At 44.9% G+C, this 23,051-nt stretch overlaps 1 protein-coding gene across 4 annotated transcripts in view; it reads left to right on the forward strand.

Annotated features, from left to right (window-relative positions):
* Nucleotides 1-17,581, forward strand: part of PLPP5 (phospholipid phosphatase 5) — a 30,086-nt gene extending 12,505 nt beyond the window's left edge. For all 4 annotated transcript variants that reach the window (XM_044282976.1, XM_044282980.1, XM_044282979.1 and 1 more), the window contains 4 exons: nt 1,687-1,750; nt 4,185-4,309; nt 12,782-12,952; nt 16,283-17,581. In XM_044282976.1, coding sequence (XP_044138911.1) covers nt 1,687-1,750; nt 4,185-4,309; nt 12,782-12,952; nt 16,283-16,452 — 530 coding nt within the window. In that variant the 3' untranslated portion in view covers nt 16,453-17,581. The remainder of the gene's footprint in view (nt 1-1,686; nt 1,751-4,184; nt 4,310-12,781; nt 12,953-16,282) is intronic.
* Nucleotides 17,582-23,051: the final 5,470 nt, after the last annotated feature.

Consider the following 23,051-nt stretch of genomic DNA (forward strand, 5'->3'; position numbering starts at 1 on the left):
AACCTTCTAAAAATGTGTGTGTATGTATGTATGCAGGCTCGGACTGGCCCACAGGGGTACAGGGGAATCCTCCGGTGGGCCCCTGATCAAGGTGGGCCCCTAGTCTCTCACCCCCTGCACAAGTGGCACATAACACAGTAAATTTACTGTACTACATACATATATTCAATGTACAGCACCTCAACCAGCCTATGTTCATATAAAAAAGTGTTAGATTATTTATTATATTTGAATGTATCCGTACGGTGGGCCCCCAAAATTAATTTTACTGGTGGGCCCTAGGCATCCCAGTCCGACACTGTATGTATATGTGTGTGTGTGTGTGTGTGTATATGTGATATATATATAATTCCCCCCCCCCCCCCGCCGTGGATTCCAGCTCCCATTGTGCCCCCCCTAATTTCAGGATGGTTGGCGGCAGCGCTGCAGAATATATGGCCTTCAGAAAATGGAGACACAAAAACATGGTTTTTTTTTTTCTAAAATGCTTTATTGTGTAAAGCCAAAAAAAATAAAAAAAAATAGACAATTTAGGTATCGCTGTGTCCGATAATAATTTTTTTAAAATGCTTTATTATGTAAAACTGAAACAAAGAAAGTAGACATATTTGATATCATCGCGTGCGTAACAACTTGCTCTATAAAAATAGAACATGATCTAACCTGTCAGATGAACACTGTAAAAGAACAAAAAATAAAAACCGTGCCATTTTTGGTTACCTTGCCTAACAAAAAGAGTAATATAAAGCGATCAAAAGATCATATGTACCCAAAAATGGTACCAATAAAAACATCAGTTCTTCTCGCAAAAAATTACCCCATGCACAAGATGATTGGCAGAAAAAATAAGAAAGTATAGCTTTCAGAAAATTTGTTTTGTTTGGCCCGGGATGTCATGTGACCACTCCTCTGAAGATGCTTGCTGTGATGCATGCTGGGATTTTTACTTTCACTTTGGAGCTGCTCCGCCCACACAGCCTCGCATCAATGGGAGCATACTATGCTGAACACATTAGAGAAATTATATGTACACAGTCTGTCTGTCTCTCATGATACAAATACCTTGTGGCTTTAGTTATTATCTGGGGCCATTTTATTTTATTTTTTTTTGTTTGGTGGCCGACCCCTTTTAAGTAATCTTGATTTAAATCTTACTTTGGTACTGTATGCAGTGCCTGTGTGGACTCAGGTGTTTCCATGGTTACAGACTACAAAGCCATCCTGTGTAGTCTGATCCTGCAGTGTAATTGCACGTCCTCTGTTTCTGGCTTAGAGAGCAGTAGAGGAACTGGAGTAACAAATGACTACAAGATCAGATTACTCGTGGTGGTGTTGGAGGCACATAGATGGACAAATGTGCTGTACACACAGCAGAAAGTGGTTGTGGAGGTGTACCGAACCTTCGGTTTAGGGCAGAAATTGCTGCCTTATAAGTAGTTTCTGACATTAGGTTTCTATATGTGGACTTGATAACCAGTAATTGGAGGAGCCCCCACCACCACCACCACCAATGATACTTCAGGGGAAATGGAGCCTCGCGTGGAGTGCATAGATTTCAGCAGGTTGTGGTTGTAATGCTCGGGTGAGAGCAGGTTCTGAATTGGTCATTTCTGTTTCATCTTTAACCTTTTCTTACACAATTCCTGGTTCTGTCTGTGTAGTTATGATGTTTCTTGTCCCTTGCAGCTGCCAGCCTCTCGCTTGGTCTGAATGGCATCTTCACCAATACAATAAAACTTATAGTTGGAAGGTAAGTTCTAAATGAATGACCTCCTTGTGTGTAGTCATTCCAGTGACGCTGGCTGCAATGATCTGTGTACATTAAAGAGGTGTTCCGCTTAGAAGAGGTTATCCCCTATCCACAGAGAAGGGGGTGACTTAGATGGGAGGGGATCTGACCACTGAATGGAGCAGCAGTTATACAGTTGTGTTTAAAATAATAGCAGTGTGTTTAAAAAAAGTGAATAAAGCTCAAAATCCTTCTAATAGCTTTTATTTCCATACACACAAAAGCATTGGGAACACTACACATTCTATTCCAAATCAAAACATGAAGAAAATATATAAAATTGTGTTGTTCCTAAAAAAAAATTGAAGAAAAGTTAATAGTAGACTGTTCAAAAAAAAAAAAAAGCAGTGTTTGTATTCTTTTTTACAAACTCAAACATTTTACTATATAAATTGAAAAATGGTTGAAGATTTTGCTTTGCTTTGAATCCCTTAACTAATATTTAGTTGTATAACCGCTGTTTCTGAGAACTGCTGGACATCTGTGTCGCATGGAGTCATCCGACTTCTGGCCCCTGTGAACAGATATTCCAGCCCAGGATGATGGGACTACATTCCACAGTTCTTCTCTATTTCTTGGTTTTGCCGAAACTGCATTTTTGATGTCACCCCACAAGTTTTCTATTGGATTAAGATCCGGGGATTGGGCTGGCCGCTCCATAACCTCAATCTTGTTGGTCTGGAACCAAGATGTTGCACGTTTACTGGTGTGTTTGGTGTCGTTGTCTTGATGGAACACCCATTTCAAGGGCATTTCCTCTTCAGTATAAGGCAGCATGACCTCCTCAAGTATTCTGAGCCATGATTCCTGGTATGCTATAAATAGGCCCAACACCGTAGTATGAGAAACATCCCCATATCATGATGCTTGCTCCACCATGCTTCACTGTCTTCACAGTGTACTGTGGCTTGAATTCAGTGTTTGGGGGTCGTCTGACAAACTGTCTCCGGCCACTAGACCCAAAAAGAACAATCTTACTTTCATCAGTCCACAAAATGTTGTGCCATTTCTCTTTAGGCCGTCAATGTGCTGTTTGGCAAATTGTCACCTCTTCAGCACATGTTTTTTTCAACAGTGGGACTTTGCGGGGGCTTCTTGCAGATAGCTTGGCTTCACATAGGCGTCTTCTACTTTGATCTTCCTGGAGTTGATTGTTGGAGTCCTTGCCATTTTGGCTATTCTTCTATCCATTCGAATGGTAGTTTTTCGCTTTCTTACACGTCTTTCAGGTTTTGGTTGGCATTTTATAGCATTTGCCATCATTTTAGCTGAGCAGCCTATCATTTTCTGCACTTCTTTGTTTTCTTCTCTCCAATCAGCTTTTGAATCAAGGTACGCTGTTCTTCTAAACAATGTCTGGAACAACCCATTTTCCTCAGAATTTCAGTGAGAAATGCACTGTAATCAGCATGTACAACATTTGCTGTCTTCAAAGAATGAATGACCTCACTCATTGAACTCCACACTGCTATTATTTTGAACATGCCCCTTTCCATTAGTGATTCAATTACAGAGAATCAGCTGCATGCATGTCATGACTGTTGGATTTCTATTACTCTACTACACCTGCTAGTAAATTGTCATGAGGAAGGACCCATATTTCTCTGAGGTCTGAAACGCGTTGACTGCTATTTGTACACCTGTATGGATTTTAAACTTGCTGGATTAAAGTTTTTCATTTTTTCACCGGAGAGAGCTGGATTTTCTTCTTTTTCTTACTGCTAGTAAATTATTTGCCATGTCGAAATATAATTTCTACCAAAAACAGTGATCAGGTTAGTGATGTCTGACTGCTATTATTTTGAACACAACTGTACACAGATGGCGTTTTTCGGGGATAGGTGAGAATCCAAGTGGTTACATCTCCACCGATCTAACGGTTATTCCTTTTCCTTTGGATAGACAATGACTTCTTACCGGAGTACCCATTTAGGTTTATGGATGGAATAAGAACAGGTTAAAGGGGTATTCCAGAGCAAGAAAAGGCTGTCCTGCCTGGGTCACTGATTGCCCACCGTTGCTGTTCAAGCAGTGCCGGAGTGCGCACCGCACTGCACCTCCTGCTTCTGTTCTTGACACTACTGGAAATGGCGGCAAAGGCTGCTCCGCCAGTCACTGGCTGCATCTATGACCTGCCCTAGTGAGCGATTGGCTGACCTGCCTTTCCTGCCATGCTGTAATTGGAGAGCAACAGTTACCCTGGGCCGTTGCAGCGGCATCGGTGGGGGAGCGGTGAGTTAGGAAAAAGTGAATGGGCTGCACTGCGGTACATAACCCAGCCCATGGACACGTTAGGTGCTGTTTTTGGGGACAAAACAACCCTTTTTCCCCAGCTTCATATGAGCCCATTTAATCACATCTACAGATCTCTGGTTTGGCTATTTTTTTCTCTTAGGCCTCGTCCAGACTTCCTGTACCGCTGTTTTCCTGATGGTCGGGAGTCACCAGGGCTCGAATGTACTGGAGATCCAGAAGTGGTGATTGAAGGAAGGAAGAGCTTTCCCAGTGGCCATTCCTCATGTGAGCAGAACCTTCTTCCATATTTAAAATATCCCCTTCAATAAATGTCCGCCTGGCTGTGGCACATCCTCCCCGTCCGGCTTACATTTTAGGCTCTGTTCCTTCATGCACACGCACATGCCGAGTTTTGTGGTCCTGGTTTTCCAGGCTCCTGTCATTAGTATCTGATCAGTGAGGGTCCAACACCTGGCACCCCCACCAATCGGCTGTTCAGCACTGGAACTAGCACTTTGAATAAAACGGGAAGCACAGCGCCGTTACAAGTGTAGTGGCCGTGCTGAGTTACTGCAGCTCAGCTCCTATTCACTTCAATGGGAGCCTGAAAAACCTCTTCAACTTACTGTGTTAGATCACACACAACAGAGCTTGTTTTCAATTTGGAATCCTTTAACAAAATGCGCCTGTGTGAAAATATTGCTTCCACATACTTGTCATGGTGCCCATTGCTGTTTTGATTTCCTCTCAGAACATCCACCTCATGTGCAGTGCTCAGTAGGTCCAGGCCAGACATTAAAGTGGTTATCCAATAGTACAAATTCCCCCCACTCCTTAAATTGGTTATCCAAGAGTATAAAGTGTCCCCCCCCCCCCCATGTGCCGGGCCCCCTACAGGTAATATACTTATCCCGCTCCCTGCGGCGCTCCCGGTCACAGCACCGCCGCTGCTTCTCCTGGTACACGGATGAAAACATCCGGTATCGGGGGGGGGAGCAGCCAATGGCAGGCAGGGACGGGGTGGAGCCTCCCTAGCGTCAACCGTGATGCTAGAGAGGCTCATCCCCGCCTGCTATTGGCTGGTCCCCCCCCCGACACCGGATGTTTTCATCCGTGTACCGGGGGGAGCGGGGTAAGTATATTCCATGTGGGGGGCCGGCACATGGGGGGGGGGCGACGACACTTTTTATACTCTTGGATAACCCCTTTTAAGATGATCCTTATGCCAAAGCTCATGTATATCCTTCACAACTTCACAGTGTGGATCCCGCACTGGGATCTCCATAAAATTCAAGGCCTGTGGCTGTTTAGAAGTCTAATCTGCCGAAAACGACTGGCCAGGATAAAATTGGAGACTTTACAGAGAGGGAACGAATCAGGTGGACTATCTATCCATAACCCTTGGTTGTATTTTATCGCTTCTCAGATGCAGCACTTGAAGGGTTGGGGTCAGACTCCTGGGGGAATGCATCGGCGAGCCTGGTGTCTCATATTATAGGATATAAGGTGCCTGCGGCTTTGCTGGAATTAGGCGGCCTGGCTGCTTTGGTTGGCAGACTGCAACAATAGATCTATTATGCAAGGTATATCGCAACTACTGCCTATTCACCAAGTATACAGAACTCTGTTATTTTTATATAGGATTGGGGTCAGACCTGATTCTTCTAGGGTTGCACTGGGTATCAAACTATCGATACCCAATTGATACTTTTAGATCCGGATCGATACAATACCGGGATTTGCTATTTTCCAATACTAGGCTGCGCTACTGTGTAGCTAGTATCTGTTAGAGAACATGGCACACGCCGCTCTCAGCGCGCGCCATGCTCTCCTCAGCAGCAGAGTGGAGAAGGAGTCCCGCCTCACTCTAACGTGGCCACCACTGCCACCAATGAGAAAGATTAAGGGGAGGTGCTGTAAAGCTGCCACTGCCACAAATACATATAATTAACATGATTATAATACTGGAGGGGGAAGGCCACTGCGCCACCAATGCATGTGATTAACCCTTAAATACAAATGTAGGCTGCATGTGCCGGCGGTGTCACATACCCGGCCTCTGTGACAGGGCGCGGTGATCAGCCAGACTGCGGCAATTAACCCCTAAAGTGCGGCATGGGGATTCGCCGCACCCTGTCATAGAAGCCAGGTATGTGATACCACGGGCACCTGCAGCCTACATTTGTATTTAAGGGTTAATCATATGTATTGGTGGTGCAGTGGCCACCGGGTCTCTTCCTTAGTATATTCATTGGTGGCAGTGGCAGCTTCCGATCAATTACCATGGCAGCCAGGACAATACTGAAGCATTCTATGGCTGTCATGGTAAGCTCCCTGCTGCTGTGTGCACAATGGGAGACAAAACAAAAATGAGTGATATTTAATATATTTTGGGTGGCCTGTAGCAAAAAACGGGCACCAAGAAGGTGAAATGTGTTCTCCAGAGAAAGATGAGGAGGAATGGAATGAAGGAATATAAATGGGATGGCAGCACAAGTGGTCAGTGTGTAACAGGAGCCTACACGTTAATGAAAATGGAAGAGATGCTGCCTGTACTGGAATGTCTGGAGCTCGTGTCCACTCCAATAATACCGTAAGAGGTGACACAGACAGGCATCACTCCCTGGAAAGAGGGAAGGGATGCAAATGAGATCTTAACAAGCTCTGCCCCTAATGTCACCAGATGTAAGGCAGCAGAGGAAATGATAAACGCAGTACCAATAGTGAACTATCATGGGCAGATACCGTTCTGGTGGTAAAGGATAAAAACGGTGGGGAAGAAGCACTACATTCCTGTAGGGTGGAAAATACAGAGCCAATAATGTGGCCCAAAGGAGAAGGTAAAGCACACAATAGTAAATGGTGCTGGTAACACTAAATTGGTACAATTGTGTTAATAATGAAACCAATAATAAAATGAACAGAACTCCCTTTACTGGGGAAGTATGTCTGTAGGATAAAGGTCAAGAGTCAAGACGCCTTCAGACGCCCCCCCCCCCCGGCCGGGTTCACTTCTAAAATGGTAGAAATGATGGCAGCAGGAGGTCCAGCTTCTGATCGATATTCCTTTATTCAATAAACACACGGCTCTCAACGCGTTTCGGGGATCAGAAGTAAAAGCCCCCTTCAGGATTAGTACAAATACAATGTATATATTATAAATCATTCACTTACATCATTTATATATGAGTCTATGGCTTCAAATCGCGTGTGCAGTTTGCGGGAAACCAATACCTAAAGTGGTGTCGAAGGGCGCAACACTTCCGGTCTTGTGCGTTCCAGAGTGGAACGCAAAAAAGTGCTTTTAGCGTCGGCAGGCCCAGAGAGTGCTGGGGATTACCTACAAGGGGCGGTATCCTCCAGAGTGGGTAATCGGGGTGTTGGGAGTGGCGTCAAGTAGCTCTACTCCTCCTGTTTCTCTTGTATGAGGAGTGCTTCTCAGACATGCGTTCCACAGTGGGACGCATTTGTGCCTATATCAGATATTCAGCAGGCCAAAAGGCCCTGCTTGTGGTGTTTATATATGGATTGTATACTATTTGAAAATAAAGATCCGGGAATTAAAATGGCAAACTAATATCATAAAAATATATATATATAAAAAAAAAATATATATAGGCAGGGCCAGAGGTTATTAGTGCATTTCACGATGGAACGCATCGGGGAGGGTGCTCCAATGCGGAACGCAGAAGATCCCTAGAGGACCCTTGGTGTTCAAAGTTTTTTTTTTTTTTTTTTTTTTTTTTAGGGTTATATTACACTTGTGTGATACAATAGAGGGATGGCATATTCAAAATGACATGTAAGTGAAAGCGGAGGATTTACCTCCTGGTAGTTATAACATATAATTACCTGATCATAAAAAAACGACAAAAGCTAGAGAAACTAGAAAAACAATGGACCAATGGATCTAAAAATACTACTCATAGATAATAACATGGATAAATTAATATATAATGGCATAAAAAATGATGGTGCTGCTATCAGCAAGGACTCTTTGAGGCAGAATTGCCGCATGGTGTGAATTACCACCAACACCACAAGGTGACTTTTTGTTTGAATATGACTGCTTGTTTTGTCACTTGCCTAAAGTGTGAATAAAACACTGAACTGTTTGATCCAAAGAGCTTGTTTTTGCCTCTATACTGCGTCTGCTAATCCTGTCTACCAGAGCGAGTCCCCACATATATACTAAAAATCATGATACCATATTGAAGTATTAAAATAGTAAGTAATTTAGTAAATATACTAAAAAGGATCCCAATGTATTGATGTATCAGAGACAGCATTCACAGATCACAATATTATATTAGAACATCATAAAAAATAGGTCCTAGTAACATGTATTCAGTTATTGATATATTAAAGGGGATTAGTGAATGGTGTAAATTTGGGGTGTCCTAAATAAGGGCCCTCAGTGTGCTAGATATAGGAGGATGAGATTCTATATTTCTGAGTTCTTTCATTTGGATTTTAAGCTACAGGGTAAGGCCTCCTGCACATGAATGTGCGCTGCCCCTGCCCATGCTGCGGACCGCAAATTGTGGTTCCCAATGCATGGGCACCAACCATGGGCCAACCGCATGCGGATCGTGATCTTATTCACTTGAATGGGGTCCGTGATCCTTGCGTTCCGCAAAAAGATAGAGCAAGTTCTATCTTTTTGCGGTGCACAGGCACGGAACGAAAGCACTCCGTAGTGCTTCCGTAGGGTTCCATTCCTTGCTTCCGTTCCACATCTCAATGGGTCCGCATCCGTGATGCAGAATGCACACGGAATAATGCAGTGTATTGCGGATCCGCATATGCGGTCCGCAATACGGCAACGGGACACCTACGTTCGTGTGCAAGAGGCCTAAATCAGTAGTTAGTATATTCAAGAGATTCATTTAGACCAAAGGGTGTTAGGGTGTTGAGCCGAAATATCCAAAACATTTCCTTACGACAGAGCAATTGATGGGATTGTGGTACCCATTCAATAGGGGTCACTCGTAAGGAGATAGGATCACCTTCATGGAGTAGCGCATAGTGGCGTGAGACACTGTGGGTCATTAGTTTTCTAGTGATATTTGAGCGATGTTCATTCAGGCTCACGTAGGGTCTGAGTGGTCTGTTCCACATAGAGGAGGTCACAGGGACAACATAACAGATATACAACATTGGTGGTCCCACAATCCATTCCAATTTTGATGGTATCTTTATTGTGGGGGAATTGTAATTTGCTTTGTATTATAGATGATAATAGTGCAGAACTTGCACCTTCTAGCCTTACACTTGAAGGCTCCTACATTCTTTTAGTATCTATGCTCCATTCAATTTGGGACATGATGGTGCTACCAAATTCTTCAGGGTCTTTGCTCTAAGGAAAATGATAGTGGGGGCTCTGGGAGTGAATTTCCCTAGAATTGGATCTTTCCGTAGTACTGGCCAATTTATTACTAGAGTATTTCTGATAAGGGTATATTTGGAATTAAATCTGGTAATAAAACTGAGGTGATGGATTTCTTTTGATGTCTCTAGTTCAGATTTATTTTCATTGTTACTCTCTCTTTCGGTTACCTTAAGAATTCTTTTGGTGGACTCTTTCAATAGACTTTTTTGGGTATCCCTTATCCCAGTTGTTCCCTCATTACCTGATCACCCAAGCAGTTTCTGATAATTCTCTTCATTTGACTGAAGGGAATGTTACGTTTCCACTTCTGATGGAGACAGCTGTTGTAGTCTATTGGCGTCTACACCCTTGAAGTGGGTTTTGGTGGAGAACTTTTAGTTGTGGACAGTAAGATGTAGGTCTAAGAATACAACCTCTTTAGGGTTTTGTTCTAGGCTAAAAGCAAGGTTCCATTCGTTAGTATTTAGTAGTCCAGTGAAATGATAACGTCTCCCTGTCAAGCAAAAATAATATCGATGTATCTGCAGTAGAATTTAATTTTGGCATGTGAGTAACCCACACTTTTCTTCTAAAAAAAAAACATGAATAAGTTTGTATAGGATGGGGCATACTTGGTCCCCATTGCTGTACGTATGCTGAGAGGTTTGAGGTCAGACAACCTACCCCAGAGATTATGGGCCTCCCAGGGGGATTAACTAGGGATTTGTGAATCTTTGGTAAGAAGTAGAACCGCAATGAGGATGGACACTGGATTTTAAGAAGGGCCCTTTCTTTTTTTTTTTTTTAATCGATGATGCCCTTTTCATATTCAAAGTCGACTAGTTCAAAAAGGGATTTAAAAAAAAAAAAAACCTTAGTTGGGTCGTCTTTTATGGTTCTATAATATTCTCGATCTGATGGTATTCTCAGACTCAGTTAAATAGTAATCGGACTCCATGATGACTATGCCTCCTCCTTTAATCGCACCCTTTATCACAATATTTTTTTGTTTTGGGTGAGATTTTTTTAGGGCCAGTTGTTCACTGGGATTGAGGTTTGTTTTTGTAATATGTACCAATGTGATTATGTTTCTTGTTGAGGGTAGAAATACCAAAGATGTCTTTCAGGTCATCCATCACCATATTCTAAAAACTCTCTATATGTGGGCCCCTACTTTTCATAGGATAGAAAATAAAATTTGCCTTTTAAATGGAAAGAGATGGCCACATTCATGAAATAAATTACAGAAATAGCATAATAATGCACTTTAATATTATAGATGCAAGCATTCTATATGGACCAAGCCCTTACTCTGATGTAATAAAATCTGAGACACTTAGCCAATATATTTTGATCAAAACACATCTAAGCCCGCCTACCAAGCGCCAAGGTTATCTTAGGTCAGGTGGGTCCTACACTAAACCTACCTAAGCCATTGGGCTTCTATGTTCAGGAGCGCAGACACCGCACATATGGTGTGCTGCTCCTAGTCACCTCCATGTGCATCAAGCAACCAATGGGAAGAGGAGCAAGCACAGCTACATGTACCACCTAATCAAGGCGCACTATGAGATAGGAAGGGCAAAAGTGCAGAGGAATGCTACTCCCAAGATAAAATAGGAGCGCATTCACACCACTCCCTCAAGCATATACTACATAAACTGAAAAATCACAGAAAAAACAAAGATAAAAACATCCTGCACGATATGATAGATAAATGTGCGGATGTCGCTGGCCCACAAGTCTCCGAGTTTTGTTGTAACGTGACGTGGAAAGTAATGACTGTTTGTTTATATCAATATCCGATTTGTCAATATGACGTTTCAAGGTAAGCTTCTGTACACATGGTCTACGAAAAGTTCGAAGAGGTCCGGTTCAGTTGTGAGGCAGAAGAAAAGACCTTTGCTGAGCAGAGCTATTTCATTGGGTTTTAACATATAGTCAGGTTTGGACTTTTTCTTTAGGGGTGTTCCTAAATCCCCCCCCCCCCCCCCCCCCCATATCCCGTTGTCCTCTGTTTCAGATTTTTGTCTTTTTCGTGTTTAGGCTATTGGGGTGATTTCAGACTAAGTCTTCCTTGTGGGGGGGGGGGGGGGGGGGATTTGTGTTTTTTTTTGCTGTTGGCGACACCTGGTCTATAAAAGGATTTTATGATAAGCTTGTGGGTAATGCTAAGAAATGGTCGGGACTACTAGTGCACAAAGCCCAGGGCAGCAGGGAGAGTGTGAAATCCTATTCACCCTAAAGAGCTCTATCAGTGTGAATAGGACAAGGGATTAAAAGATCCCAGGTTCTATTTTTGCTAAGGGGGCTAATGGTTATAAAGAAAAAAAAAAACTCACCAAAATAAGAAAATTTTAAATCACCCCCTTTCCCAATTTTACATAAAAAAATAAGCATATTGGGTATCACCACGTCCGAAAAAGTCAGAACTATTAAAACATATCTCCTATGCGGTGAACGCTGTAACAGAAAATAAAATAAAAAACATGCATGATTTGTCATTTTTTTGTCACCTCGTCTTCCCCAACCTGTCTGATTCTTCCTGTAGATTGGGGGCAATGCTCCTTCTATGGTTTGTGTGGTCTACCTGATTTTCATTATGTTGTACAGGAACAGTCCTGAGTATGGTAGATTAGTTAGGTGGGATGTTCCACAGAAGCATGGCGCACGCTGGGCCTTCTGTGCTGTTGGGTTTATCCCAGCAGGATATAGATGTGGCACTTGGTAACCATCTCTTTGCTTGAGAGTGGGTTGGGACTTAAGGGACATAGCTGCGTGCAATGTTCATCTTTTTTTATTTTAATTTTTTTTATTCATTGATATGGTAATTTATGGAATGCTGTAGTTCCTATTTTTTTTGTATACTTGTGTGCTGTTTGTAAATGTCTAAATAAAAAGAATACCCCCCCCCCCCCATAATGCCGGGTCCCTCCTATAGATGATACTTACTTGGTCCCCAGCACCAACATCCTTCCGGATCCCTGCACGGCCACCGGGAGACGCTAGGGAGGCTGGTCACCTTTGCGGCCTGCTATTGGCTGCTCCCCCTGTCGCCAGATGTTTTGATCAGCACGACTGGGAGATGCAGGGATCCGGACGGGCGCGAGTGTAGGGGACTGGGTAAGTATGGTCTATAGGAGGGGCCCGGGCATTGTGTGGGGGTTGAATAACCCCTTTAAGGACCAGCTCTAGAAATGGCATCTTCTCACCAGCACTGGGCACATGAGGTGGACGTTCTGACAGGGAATCACAAGAACAGCAGGGGGCACCATGAATCTAAAACAGAATAGCTACATGCCGGAGCATTGCCACCTGCTGTAGCCCTCACACACTTGCTGTTTTTCTTGCTGGCGTTCATCCCTTTTTTTTTTTCTTTCATCCAGTCGCCTTTGCAGGACTGGGCTTCACAGCGCTGTATATAGCCGGTAAGCTTGGAAGCTTTTCCCCCGGTGGTCGTGGACATTCCTGGAGATTGTGCAGCTTCCTGTTTCCGCTGCTGTGTGCTGCCTCCATTGCTCTGTCCCGGACCTGTGACTACAAACACCACTGGCAGGGTAAGTACATCTGTATGGGGCTGCTGTCCGCTACCCCAGAGTGTGTATGGAGGCTTCCTGTACTGCCATCATAAGACTAGTACTAGAGTGCCCGATCACCAAATAGAGCCGACCTCGGAAATTTGTTTGGCCAAGTTCCCTTTTAGGAATAGAAATGTCATTCCAGCTTGGCACTCCGCCACAGGGAAATCTCCACGGATTGTGTCACGTTCACTTTAGATCTGCAAAAAAATGAAATCCGATTACAGGTCGGACACAATATAATTTGGGATAAAAGTAGGTGAAATAAGATGTCTCAGGGCTCGGCTACTTCATGCTTGGTGTACCTAGTCTGCAGTCAGATGCACGTGTGACACAATCTGTGTGACACAATTCCGTCCATAGCAACCGCTCCTCGGAAGACTATCTTCTCAAGATGGCCGCCGATGCCCTTACCCTGAGTCTAAGACCTCCATCCCTAACTACCTAGAATTCATTCGGGTTATCTTAGGAACGTGCAGCCTCAACCCAACCAATCGGCTTTCTCCAGACTTAAACATGCCCTCTTCCTCCTGAGTAGTTGATCGTGAATATCGGCACTATTCCGGTCTGACGGGATCGCGCATGCAGCGTTTGGACCTGCCCACTACTATGTCCTCCGTCTTCTGTATATAGAAGATAGGAGACGGAGGACACCTAGCAGCGCTGTTTTAGCCGCACCACTGAAATGTCTGGCGGAGGAAAGAACATGCTGCAATTACTAGGTGATTCAATACCTGTACAAAAGTATTAACTAGGGAACTAAGGTAAACTTAGTCAGACCAATCCAATATCATAAAGAAAAAATATGACAGTTACCCTTTAGAGGGGTTGTCTCATCATATACAATGGGAGCATATAGCTAGGATATGCCCCATTATCTTATAGGCACGGGTGCCTATTTCCGTCAGGGCCAAGTGAATGGGAGCGGTGGCCGGTCATGCGCAGTGCGCTCCTATTCAGTTCTATGGCAAGAACGCTTGGTGGTGGCCAGACTGGAGTCCTCAAACAACCACACTCCATTCCCGATGTAGGTGAGACCCGCACCTGTAGGACAATGGTGGCATATCCTAGCAATATACCCCCATTGTCTTAAATTAGACAACCCCTTTAAAGGATAACTGTCATATTTTCATCAAAAATCTATTTTAGCGTATGTTACTGCTGCAGCAGCATTATGCGTAAAGCAATCTTTAGTTTCTTCACATACAACTGTTTTCCTTGAGTTTCCCCCTTAGTTACAGTCGTTTTGAATCCTACATTATGAGGATCTTCTCAAAATGGCTCCTCTGCCAGTTCTCTGAGGCCAAAACTGCTTTCCCTCACTTCCCATACACACTTGCTGTAGCCAGCAGCTTCCTGCCAGCCAATCAGATTGGATTACTGAGAGACACGCCTTCTCACTCTGAAGCCTAATGCAGGCATGCAGTGTGAAGGACCGCCCCTCTGTCTTCCTAGCCGGAGAGACATGAGCCAAAGCAACGGTCTTTTAAGGGAGCAGTGGAAAGGGACAGGAGACATTAGTGAAAGCTGTTATTATAAGGTAATTACAGATCTTTTGACAATCATTGACAGACTCACTCAGGTATACATGCCTAGCTCTAATAAACTAGCAAATAAAAAAAATATGACAGTTATCCTTTAATTGACATGTTGCAGGCTCAGAATCTACACAAAAGGTAAAGTTATGTGGAGGATATTTTTTAGCAGTTGTGTGGATGAGATTTGCTAAAATTTCCTTTTGCTTTGCTGGTGGTGTAATATGCTGTGGATCTACAACACACAGATCTGCCAATCTGCAGCATATCCACAGGATAGGGGATAACTAGCTAGTCCTAGGGGTCAGAGTGCTAGGGCCCCCACTGATCACGAGAACGGGGGTCCTGATTTCCCCCCCCCCCCCCCCCCCCCACTCTGATTGAATGGCTAGTATTGTGCACTGCCCCTTCATTCATTCTCTGTGGGAGTGCCAAAGATAACGTAGTGTTGTATTCAGTTCCGATGCTCCCATAGAGAATGTATGGAGCTGCAGTGTTCATGCACAACCTGATTGGTGGGGTCCAAGTGGTTGGATCCCCTGCAATCGGCTACTTGTCGCCTATTCTGTGGATAAGATATAATTTAAACTTGGTACAACCCCTTTATCTTCTGAAGATTTCAGTCGTCATAGTCGGTAGTCTGACTCTCCCTCATGCACGCGGCCGTTGCCCGGCCATGCCCGTATTGCGGCCCACAAACAGCGGATCCGCAATACACGTGCACTGGCCGCGTGTGCCCTGCATCACGGATGTAGACCCATTCACTTGATAGGGTCCACAATCCAGAAGGTCAGTGTGGAACGGAGGCACGGAACCCCACAGAAGCACTACGGAGTGCTTCCGTGGGGTTTCTGTCTGTGCCTCCGCACTGCAAAAAAGTAGTACATGCACTTCTTTTTTGGGATGCAGATCGCAGACCCTATTCAAGTGAATGGGTTCGCGATCTGCATATGGCAGACCTACGGTCGGTGCCTGTGCATTGCGCGCCGCAATTTGCGGTCTGCAGCACAGGCCTGGCCGGCACACCGGTTCGTGTGCATGAGCCCTTAAAGTATGTTCACATGTCGTATATTTGGAACAAGTTTCAGCACAGATTCCGCACCAAATACTGCGCAGCATCAGCCCTGAAACATCGCCCTCCCATTGTTTTCAGTGGGATGCTGCACTGCCATTCATGCAGCAGAGGATTTTTCATGTCCCCTCAGAAAGCCGCGGCGGGAGCCTGCTGACGGTTTCAGCCTTCAAAATGGAAAACCACATGGTCGAAACTTCTGCGGATTTTGAGCTATAAGCCCAACACCTACAATCTCAAACCTCCGATTGACAGGGACTTGCCCATATAGTTTAGTATGGCGTATGGATGTCGAGGGCGGGGGATTTTCTAGCTGCTCCAAAGAATAACTGTCCCTCTGTAGAAACCACCTCATTGACTTGGGCATTGTGTAATGAGGGCGCCTTCACACGTGGCAGATTTCGTGGCAGAAAATTACTCCACTGAAAATCGGTTCCATTCATTTGAAGCAAGCAAGCACATGGAATTCGACAAGCTCCATTAAGGTGAATGGAACAGATTTTCAGTCGTGGAAGTTTCTGCCACAAAATCTGCCTCGCGTGAAGACGTCCTTATAGACCTACTCGTTTCTCCAGCAATAACCGTGAAACTCGGAGGGGGTCATCCAAACTACATAAACTGAGTTCTGTCCTTGCATGCTGTGGTTCATGGCCTATGACGGATACGTTTTACTAATGGGTCATTGGCCTCCTTCTCTTTCAGATGTGGTGGTCGGCGCCATGATCGGATTCTTCTTTGCTTACCTCTGCTACAGGCAGTATTACCCTCCTTTAACAGACAGAGACTGTCACCAGCCTTACAGGAACAAGGGCCGCGTCTCCGGGGCTCAGGAGAGGAAGCTGAGCACGCCAGGGTACAGCCTGGACGTATAGGTCCACCATGACTGTGGAGGAGACTTTACATTCCTTATTTATTGACTCTCATTTGCTCCTGATGGAGGGCACCGCAGCAGCATCTCAGAAGTGACTGCGGCTTTCTCAGGAGCAAATCTGTGATTTTTATTTTTTTTCCTATTTGTATTTTTTATAATAACAGTGGGTTTACACTTAATCTTGCTCTGTGGTGCACTTGAAGGAACCGCCCTGTTGCACCGCACGGCTATAGTTAACACTTGATCATTACAACGGCTTCTACATCGAGGTAGGTGGTTGCAGAAATCTGGCGTTCCATGGTTAGTGAACCATGCGCAGGGATCAACACCGTCCTGTGATTTATTGGGCTGGGATCAAGCATTGCTGGATTTAGGCTCTGTTCACACTCTCGTCAGGATGTTCTGCCGGGTCGATTGCGTCAGGAACACCACTGCCTGTTGTGGGAGTGTGAGACAAATGGTTCTGGAGGAATTTGAACCTCTAACATAAAAGGGGGTTGTCCACTTTAGACACCACCATTCTGTAAGCCCTACGGTAGTAGGAGATCTCGTCACCTAGCTTTTTCTTAAATTTTTATATACAGATCTATAAAATGGGGTTTCTACGGAGCCGCCGTATTCCAGTGAGAAAGCAGTATATTGCTTTCTCGAGGGCAATTAGCTGTGGCCCTGCAAAGACACCCGTGGATCAAGCACAACTAATAAGTGTTAGCCCATAGGTAGGGCTCAATGTCGGGCAGCTGCTACCACCCTGCCTGTCTGTCCAGGGGCATTGGCTCCCCGGGGCACATTGCGCTCTTCTTCCTGTGAAAACAGGGCATGAAGCCCTTTATACTTGCCAAATGAAGGACCATTCAAGATGATTGGGGGCAGGGTTGGTTTCCTGACATGAGCCCCCCCTTTCAAAAGCTGCTACCACTCTCTGGTGTGTAATGTCTTCTTTTAATCATGTTATTAAGAGCCATACAGGATTGTTTTTAAAATTGTATCATTGAAATGGTTCCTATTCCTCCACACGAGGCGCGCTATGCCTCAAGTTTACTTGGGCATCAGTCGTCAGATCTGTACCTGTGACACTGGCTGACCTGTTACATGTGCGCCTGGCAGCTGAAGGCATCCGTGTTGGTCCCATGTTCATATGTGCCCGCATTGCTGAGATAAATTAAGTTTTATAATATGCAAATGAGCCTCTAGGAGCAACGGGGGCGTTGCCATTACACTTAGAGGCTCTGCCATTGCCGCACCCACTGCACTTTGACAGAGGCAGGAAAAACGCTATCCTGCCTGGTCCTGTCAGTCACGGTGGAGAGGGCGCAGATAGCAGAGCCTCTAGGTGTAATGGTAACGCCCCCGTTGCTCCTAGAGGCTCATTTGCATATAAGAAAACCTATTTTTTTTTCTCAGCAATGTGGACACATATAAACATGGGACCAACACAGATGCCTTCAGCTGCCAAGTGCACATGTAACAGGTCAGCCAGTGTCATAGGTACAGATCTGCTGACAGATTCCCTTTAATAATTACCATCATTCCTAGTTTTGTCCTGTAGAGCTGGATGAAATTAGAAAAGGATATCCATTTTCTTTCTTTCACTCTTTCCTTCCTTCCGCTCCACTCTTGTCTGGTATTGTGACCTAGTTGGAGTTCCAGATACAGGCCATGGGTAGGAGTGGCATGGTTTGCAGAATATAGACTTTTCTAGTCTTCTACACCCCATTCCATCCATTACAGATGCCAGGTATCTCTATGTGGGCAGATGTCTCATATGTCTGTCCGCAGACATAGATACTTGTCTACGCATCCTACACATGAAGATAAGCTGATGGCTACAGACAACTCAACCCCCCCCTGCCCTCACGTATTGCTGTCGAGGGGGTGAGGTACATACTTGACTCTGTAGATTGCTTGGGGGATGAGTGATGCCTGGCAGCAATAAAATCCTCTCTGATGTATGTGTAGTTAGAATAATAGGAATATAGCACCATATCTTGCCAAATATTTAAACATTTTTATTTTATTTTTTATCTTAAAGGGTTAAAAGGGTTATACCCCCCTCTCAGACATTGACACATTGCTAGGATATGCCACCATTGTAACATAGCTGTGGGGTCCCACCTATGGGACCTGCTCCTATCTCCAGAATGGGGCCCCCAAAGTGACGGGAATGCAGCTGAGCATAAGCGGCCACCCTCCATTCACCGCTATGGGAGTTCATCTGCTATTTTCAGTACTCCCACAGCGTGCTCTCCTTCACTTGGTGGGCCCCGTTCTGGAGATAGGTGCAGGTCCCACCTCTGGCACCTGCTCCTATCTGACATTGATGGCATATCCTAGTGGTGTGTCTCACCAATGTCTGAGATGGACATAACCCCTTTAAAGGGAACGCTCATGTGGACAGACCACTTTAAAGGGAATGTATGACCTACAGTATTGGAAATAATTAGTTTCTTTCTTGTCTGGTTTTATTCTGATTATAGATTTTATTTAATTTTTTTCATTTCTGTTTTCTGTACATGATTGTGGGGGCAGCCATCTTGCCCATGCTGCTGCTCTGTTAAAAGCAGTTAAGAGATTTGCCATCCATGTGGACATAGAAAACAGGTGTCTGGAGACGTTTATTGACTTCTGTGGAAGGGTGTCGTGGACATGCTCTGTGACCTGTACAGGGAGGGGGAGTAGATAAGCTGTGACATCAGCTATTGTGAATGGTGGTCCCTTTGTTATATGTAGGTGATACTTTCTGTTCTAATCCTGCCTGTGATAATGAGATGACTGCTGAGAAGTTACCTCTCAGCGTATCGTGAACCTTGGTGGGATTTCTTTAAAATGTAGATGATGACCTGTATAGTTAGAGAAAAGCCCAAAGTTTTATATTAACTATATTGTCGTTTTCTGATGCATTCCCTTTAAAGGGATCCTGTCACATAAACATGGTGTCTGATCTGCTCTAGAGCAGGAGGAGATGAGCAGATTGATATACCATTCCCTCGAAACGATGTAACTTGCGATTCATTCATTCAAAGTTTTACTCATTTTGGGTTTAGGGTCTGATGGGTGGTCCTCTCAGTGACTAATAGCCTTCCCTGTACCAGTGTGCCCACAGAGATGGCTATCAATCACTGCTAGGACCACCCACTGGACTCCTAAACCTAGGAAGAGCAGACTCGGCCTGCTCCGCTCCTCCTGCTCAATGACATGCTGCCCTCAGACTGAACAGCATTCCCAGTGTGACAGGTTCCCTTTTAAATTGGGGTATCTTAAAGGTGCCCTAGCAGTGTTTATCTAGTGCAGGAGTCGGCAACCTTCGGCACTCCAGCTGCCGTGAAACTACAACTCCCAACAAGCACACTTACTTATCTTGTTTTGTAACGTCCACAGAAGTGAAAGGAGGATTCTGGGAGTTGTAGTTTCAGAACAGCTGGAGTGACGGAGGTCGCTGATCCCGGATCTAATTGCACCTTCCTTAAATGGCAATCGCGGGGACCTGAGGCTGCGGCTTATTAAAGGGGCTTTCCAGGCTCCTGATATAAAGGACCTATTCTCAGGAAAGTTCATCAATATCCGATTGGTGAGGGTCCAACACTCCGGACCCCCACCGATCAGCTATTCCCTGCAGCCTTCTGTGCCGAAACGTTCTTTTTTAGTTTTTTACTCCGAGCACTCCCAAAGCCATAACTTTTTTTTATTTTTCTGTTCACAAAGCTGTATGATGGCTTGTTTTTTGTGGGAGAAGATGCCCTTTCTAATAGCCCTATTATACAGTTACATACAATGTGGTGGGGAGCGGAAAAGTAAAACAAAAATGGGATGCAATTGGGGAAAAAAATTCCACAACAGTGTTTTGGGTTTTGTTTTTACAACATTCCCTATACCATAAAACTGACCAGTTACTTTCATTCTCCAGGTCTGTACAAATCCGGCAGTATCGCATGTATATTTTTTTTTTATTGTGTTTTTATACTGAAAAAAAAAAGTTTTTTCTTTTAGTCCCCATATTCTGGCTCCTATACTTTTTTTGCATTTGTGTGCGGAGCTGCGGGGCGATCTGCACTTTTCAGTGATACCATTTTGGGATGTGTACGACTTTTTAATCACTTTTTATTTACATTTTTTGTGGGAGGAGAAGAGACCGAAAAATGAAGCATCGGCCATTTTGACTTTTTTCCTGTTTCACAGTTTTCCGTATGGGACAAATTTTTTTATATTTTAGTACAGGCATTTTTGTACTCCAGGATACCGATGTGTATTTATTTTTTATTTTCTGTTATTTTGGGTGAAGGGGGGGTGATTAGAATTTTTACATTTTTTTATTTTTTTTTATTTTATTTTATTTATAAATTATTACTTTTTTAATAAACTATGGTAATGCATTGGAGTCTGAGGATTTTACTGTATTTCTATGGAGCCCTGCTAACACACTCCGGCTCCCCCGATACACGCCGGAGGTAGTAGGAGCACCGCCTTCCGGGTTTTCAACATTCAGATGCCTGTGGTCAGAATTGATCACGGCATCTGAAGTGTTTAATGTCCGTGATTGGCATTACCGCTGGTCGTGGATATTAGCCGCAGGTACCTGCTATATGAAACAGCAGGCACCCTGTGGCTATGGCGCCTGCGCTGCTGAGGAACAGGCACCATCTTTAAAGTCCCGGGAAGGGGTTAACAACTCTGTTCAAAGTGGTAGTGGCCATGCCATTCACTTCAATGGAAGCTGCAGTAAACCAGTGTAGCCACTACACTTTGAATGGCGCTATTTCATTCAGAGTGCTAGTTCCAGTGCCAGAGGCTGCTGGGAACAGCTGATCGAGGGTGTGGGGTGTCAGACTCCCACTGATTGTATATTAATGACCTGTCCTGATGATAGGTTATCAATATCTGGAGTCTGAAAACCCTCTTTAGTGTTCACATATTACATGGCCTGCCTATTGGTACCACAGAGGCATTATAAAGCCTGGCATAGCACTGGGTGGTACACACCAGTATCCTAAAATGTGCCCGTCTGTGTTCCAGCGCCTCTGCTCACTACATCCACCATTGTGTAATGTGTCTTCCATGCAGACTATCAGTGATGGCCAGTTCGCATTGTTCGCCCGCGAGCATATGCGGGCTGCCATCTTTTTTCACAAGTCCGGCGAGGCACAGGTAAGCCCTTACCTGTGCCGTGAGCTGGTCTGAAGACAAATGCGGTCACCGGGAGCAGGCAGTTCCGAGAACAGCCTGATGAAGGCCCCCGGCGGCTGTTCTCAGAACTGCCTGCTCCCGCAGACCGCACTGGTTTTCAGACCGGCTCACGGCACAGGTAAGGGCTTACCTGTGCATCGCCGGACTTGTGAAAAAAGATGGCAGCCCGCGGGCGAACAATGCGAACTGGCCATCACTGATAGTCTGCATTGAAGACACGTTACACAATGGTGGATGTAGTGAGCAGAGGTGCTGGAACACAGACGGGCACATTTTAGGATACTGGTGTGTACCACCCAGTGCTATGCCAGGCTTTATAATGCCTCTGTGGTACCAATAGGCAGGCCATGTAATATGTGAACACTAAAGAGGGTTTTCAGACTCCAGATATTGATAACCTATCATCAGGACAGGTCAATAATATACAATCAGTGGGAGTCTGACACCCCACACCCTCGATCAGCTGTTCCCAGCAGCCTCCGGCACTGGAACTAGCACTCTGAATGAAATTGCGCCATTCAAAGTGTAGTGGCTACACTGGTTTACTGCAGCTCCCATTGAAGTGAATGGCGGGCGAACAATGCGAACTGGCCATCACTACTGACTTTACACCACTTGGCCAATTGCAGGCAGTATCGCTGATGTCACTATGGACGTCACACCCCATGTGGTGACATGTAGTGCTTATAGACAGTGGCTTAGTTTGGGGGACTGCTGCAGTAAACCATAAGGCCCCTTTCACACGAGCGTGACAGATTAGGTCCGGGTGCGTTCAGTGAAACTCGCACTATTTTGCAAGCAAGTTCAGTCAGTTTTGGCTGCGATTGCGTTTAGTTGTTCAGTTTTTTCCGCGCGGGTGCAATGCGTTTTTCACGCGCGTGATAAAAAACTGAATGTTTACAAACAACATCTCTTAGCAACCATCAGTGAAAAACGCATCGCACCCGCACTTGCTTGCGGATGCAATGCGTTTTTCACGCAGCCCCATTCACTTCTATGGGGCCAGGGCTGCGTGAAAAACGCAAAATATAGAACATGCTGCGATTTTCACGCAACACAGAACTGATGCGTGAAAAACAACGCTCATGTACACAGACCCATTGAAATGAATGGGTCAGGATTCAGTGCGGGTGCTATGTGTTCACGTCACGCATGGCACCTGCGCGGAAATCACGATCGTGTGAAAGGGACCTAAGCCAGACCAAGTGGAGCCGTTGGTTGCGTGTAAAAGCCCTGTTCTCTCTGAAGAAGCCAGGACCTTTACAGCCATAGTTCCTATGTGGTATTGCTGCAATTGTACTGACCCAGAGAATGAAGGTAATAGGTTAGTTTTACCACATAGGGAACGCCGTAAAAATAAAACCCATAAAACTGTGGCAGAATTTTTTTTTTTTCCCCCCCCAATTCCATACCATTTGG

The sequence above is a fragment of the Bufo gargarizans genome, chromosome 2 (genome assembly GCF_014858855.1).
Source record: "Bufo gargarizans isolate SCDJY-AF-19 chromosome 2, ASM1485885v1, whole genome shotgun sequence".
NCBI lineage: Eukaryota > Metazoa > Chordata > Amphibia > Anura > Bufonidae > Bufo > Bufo gargarizans.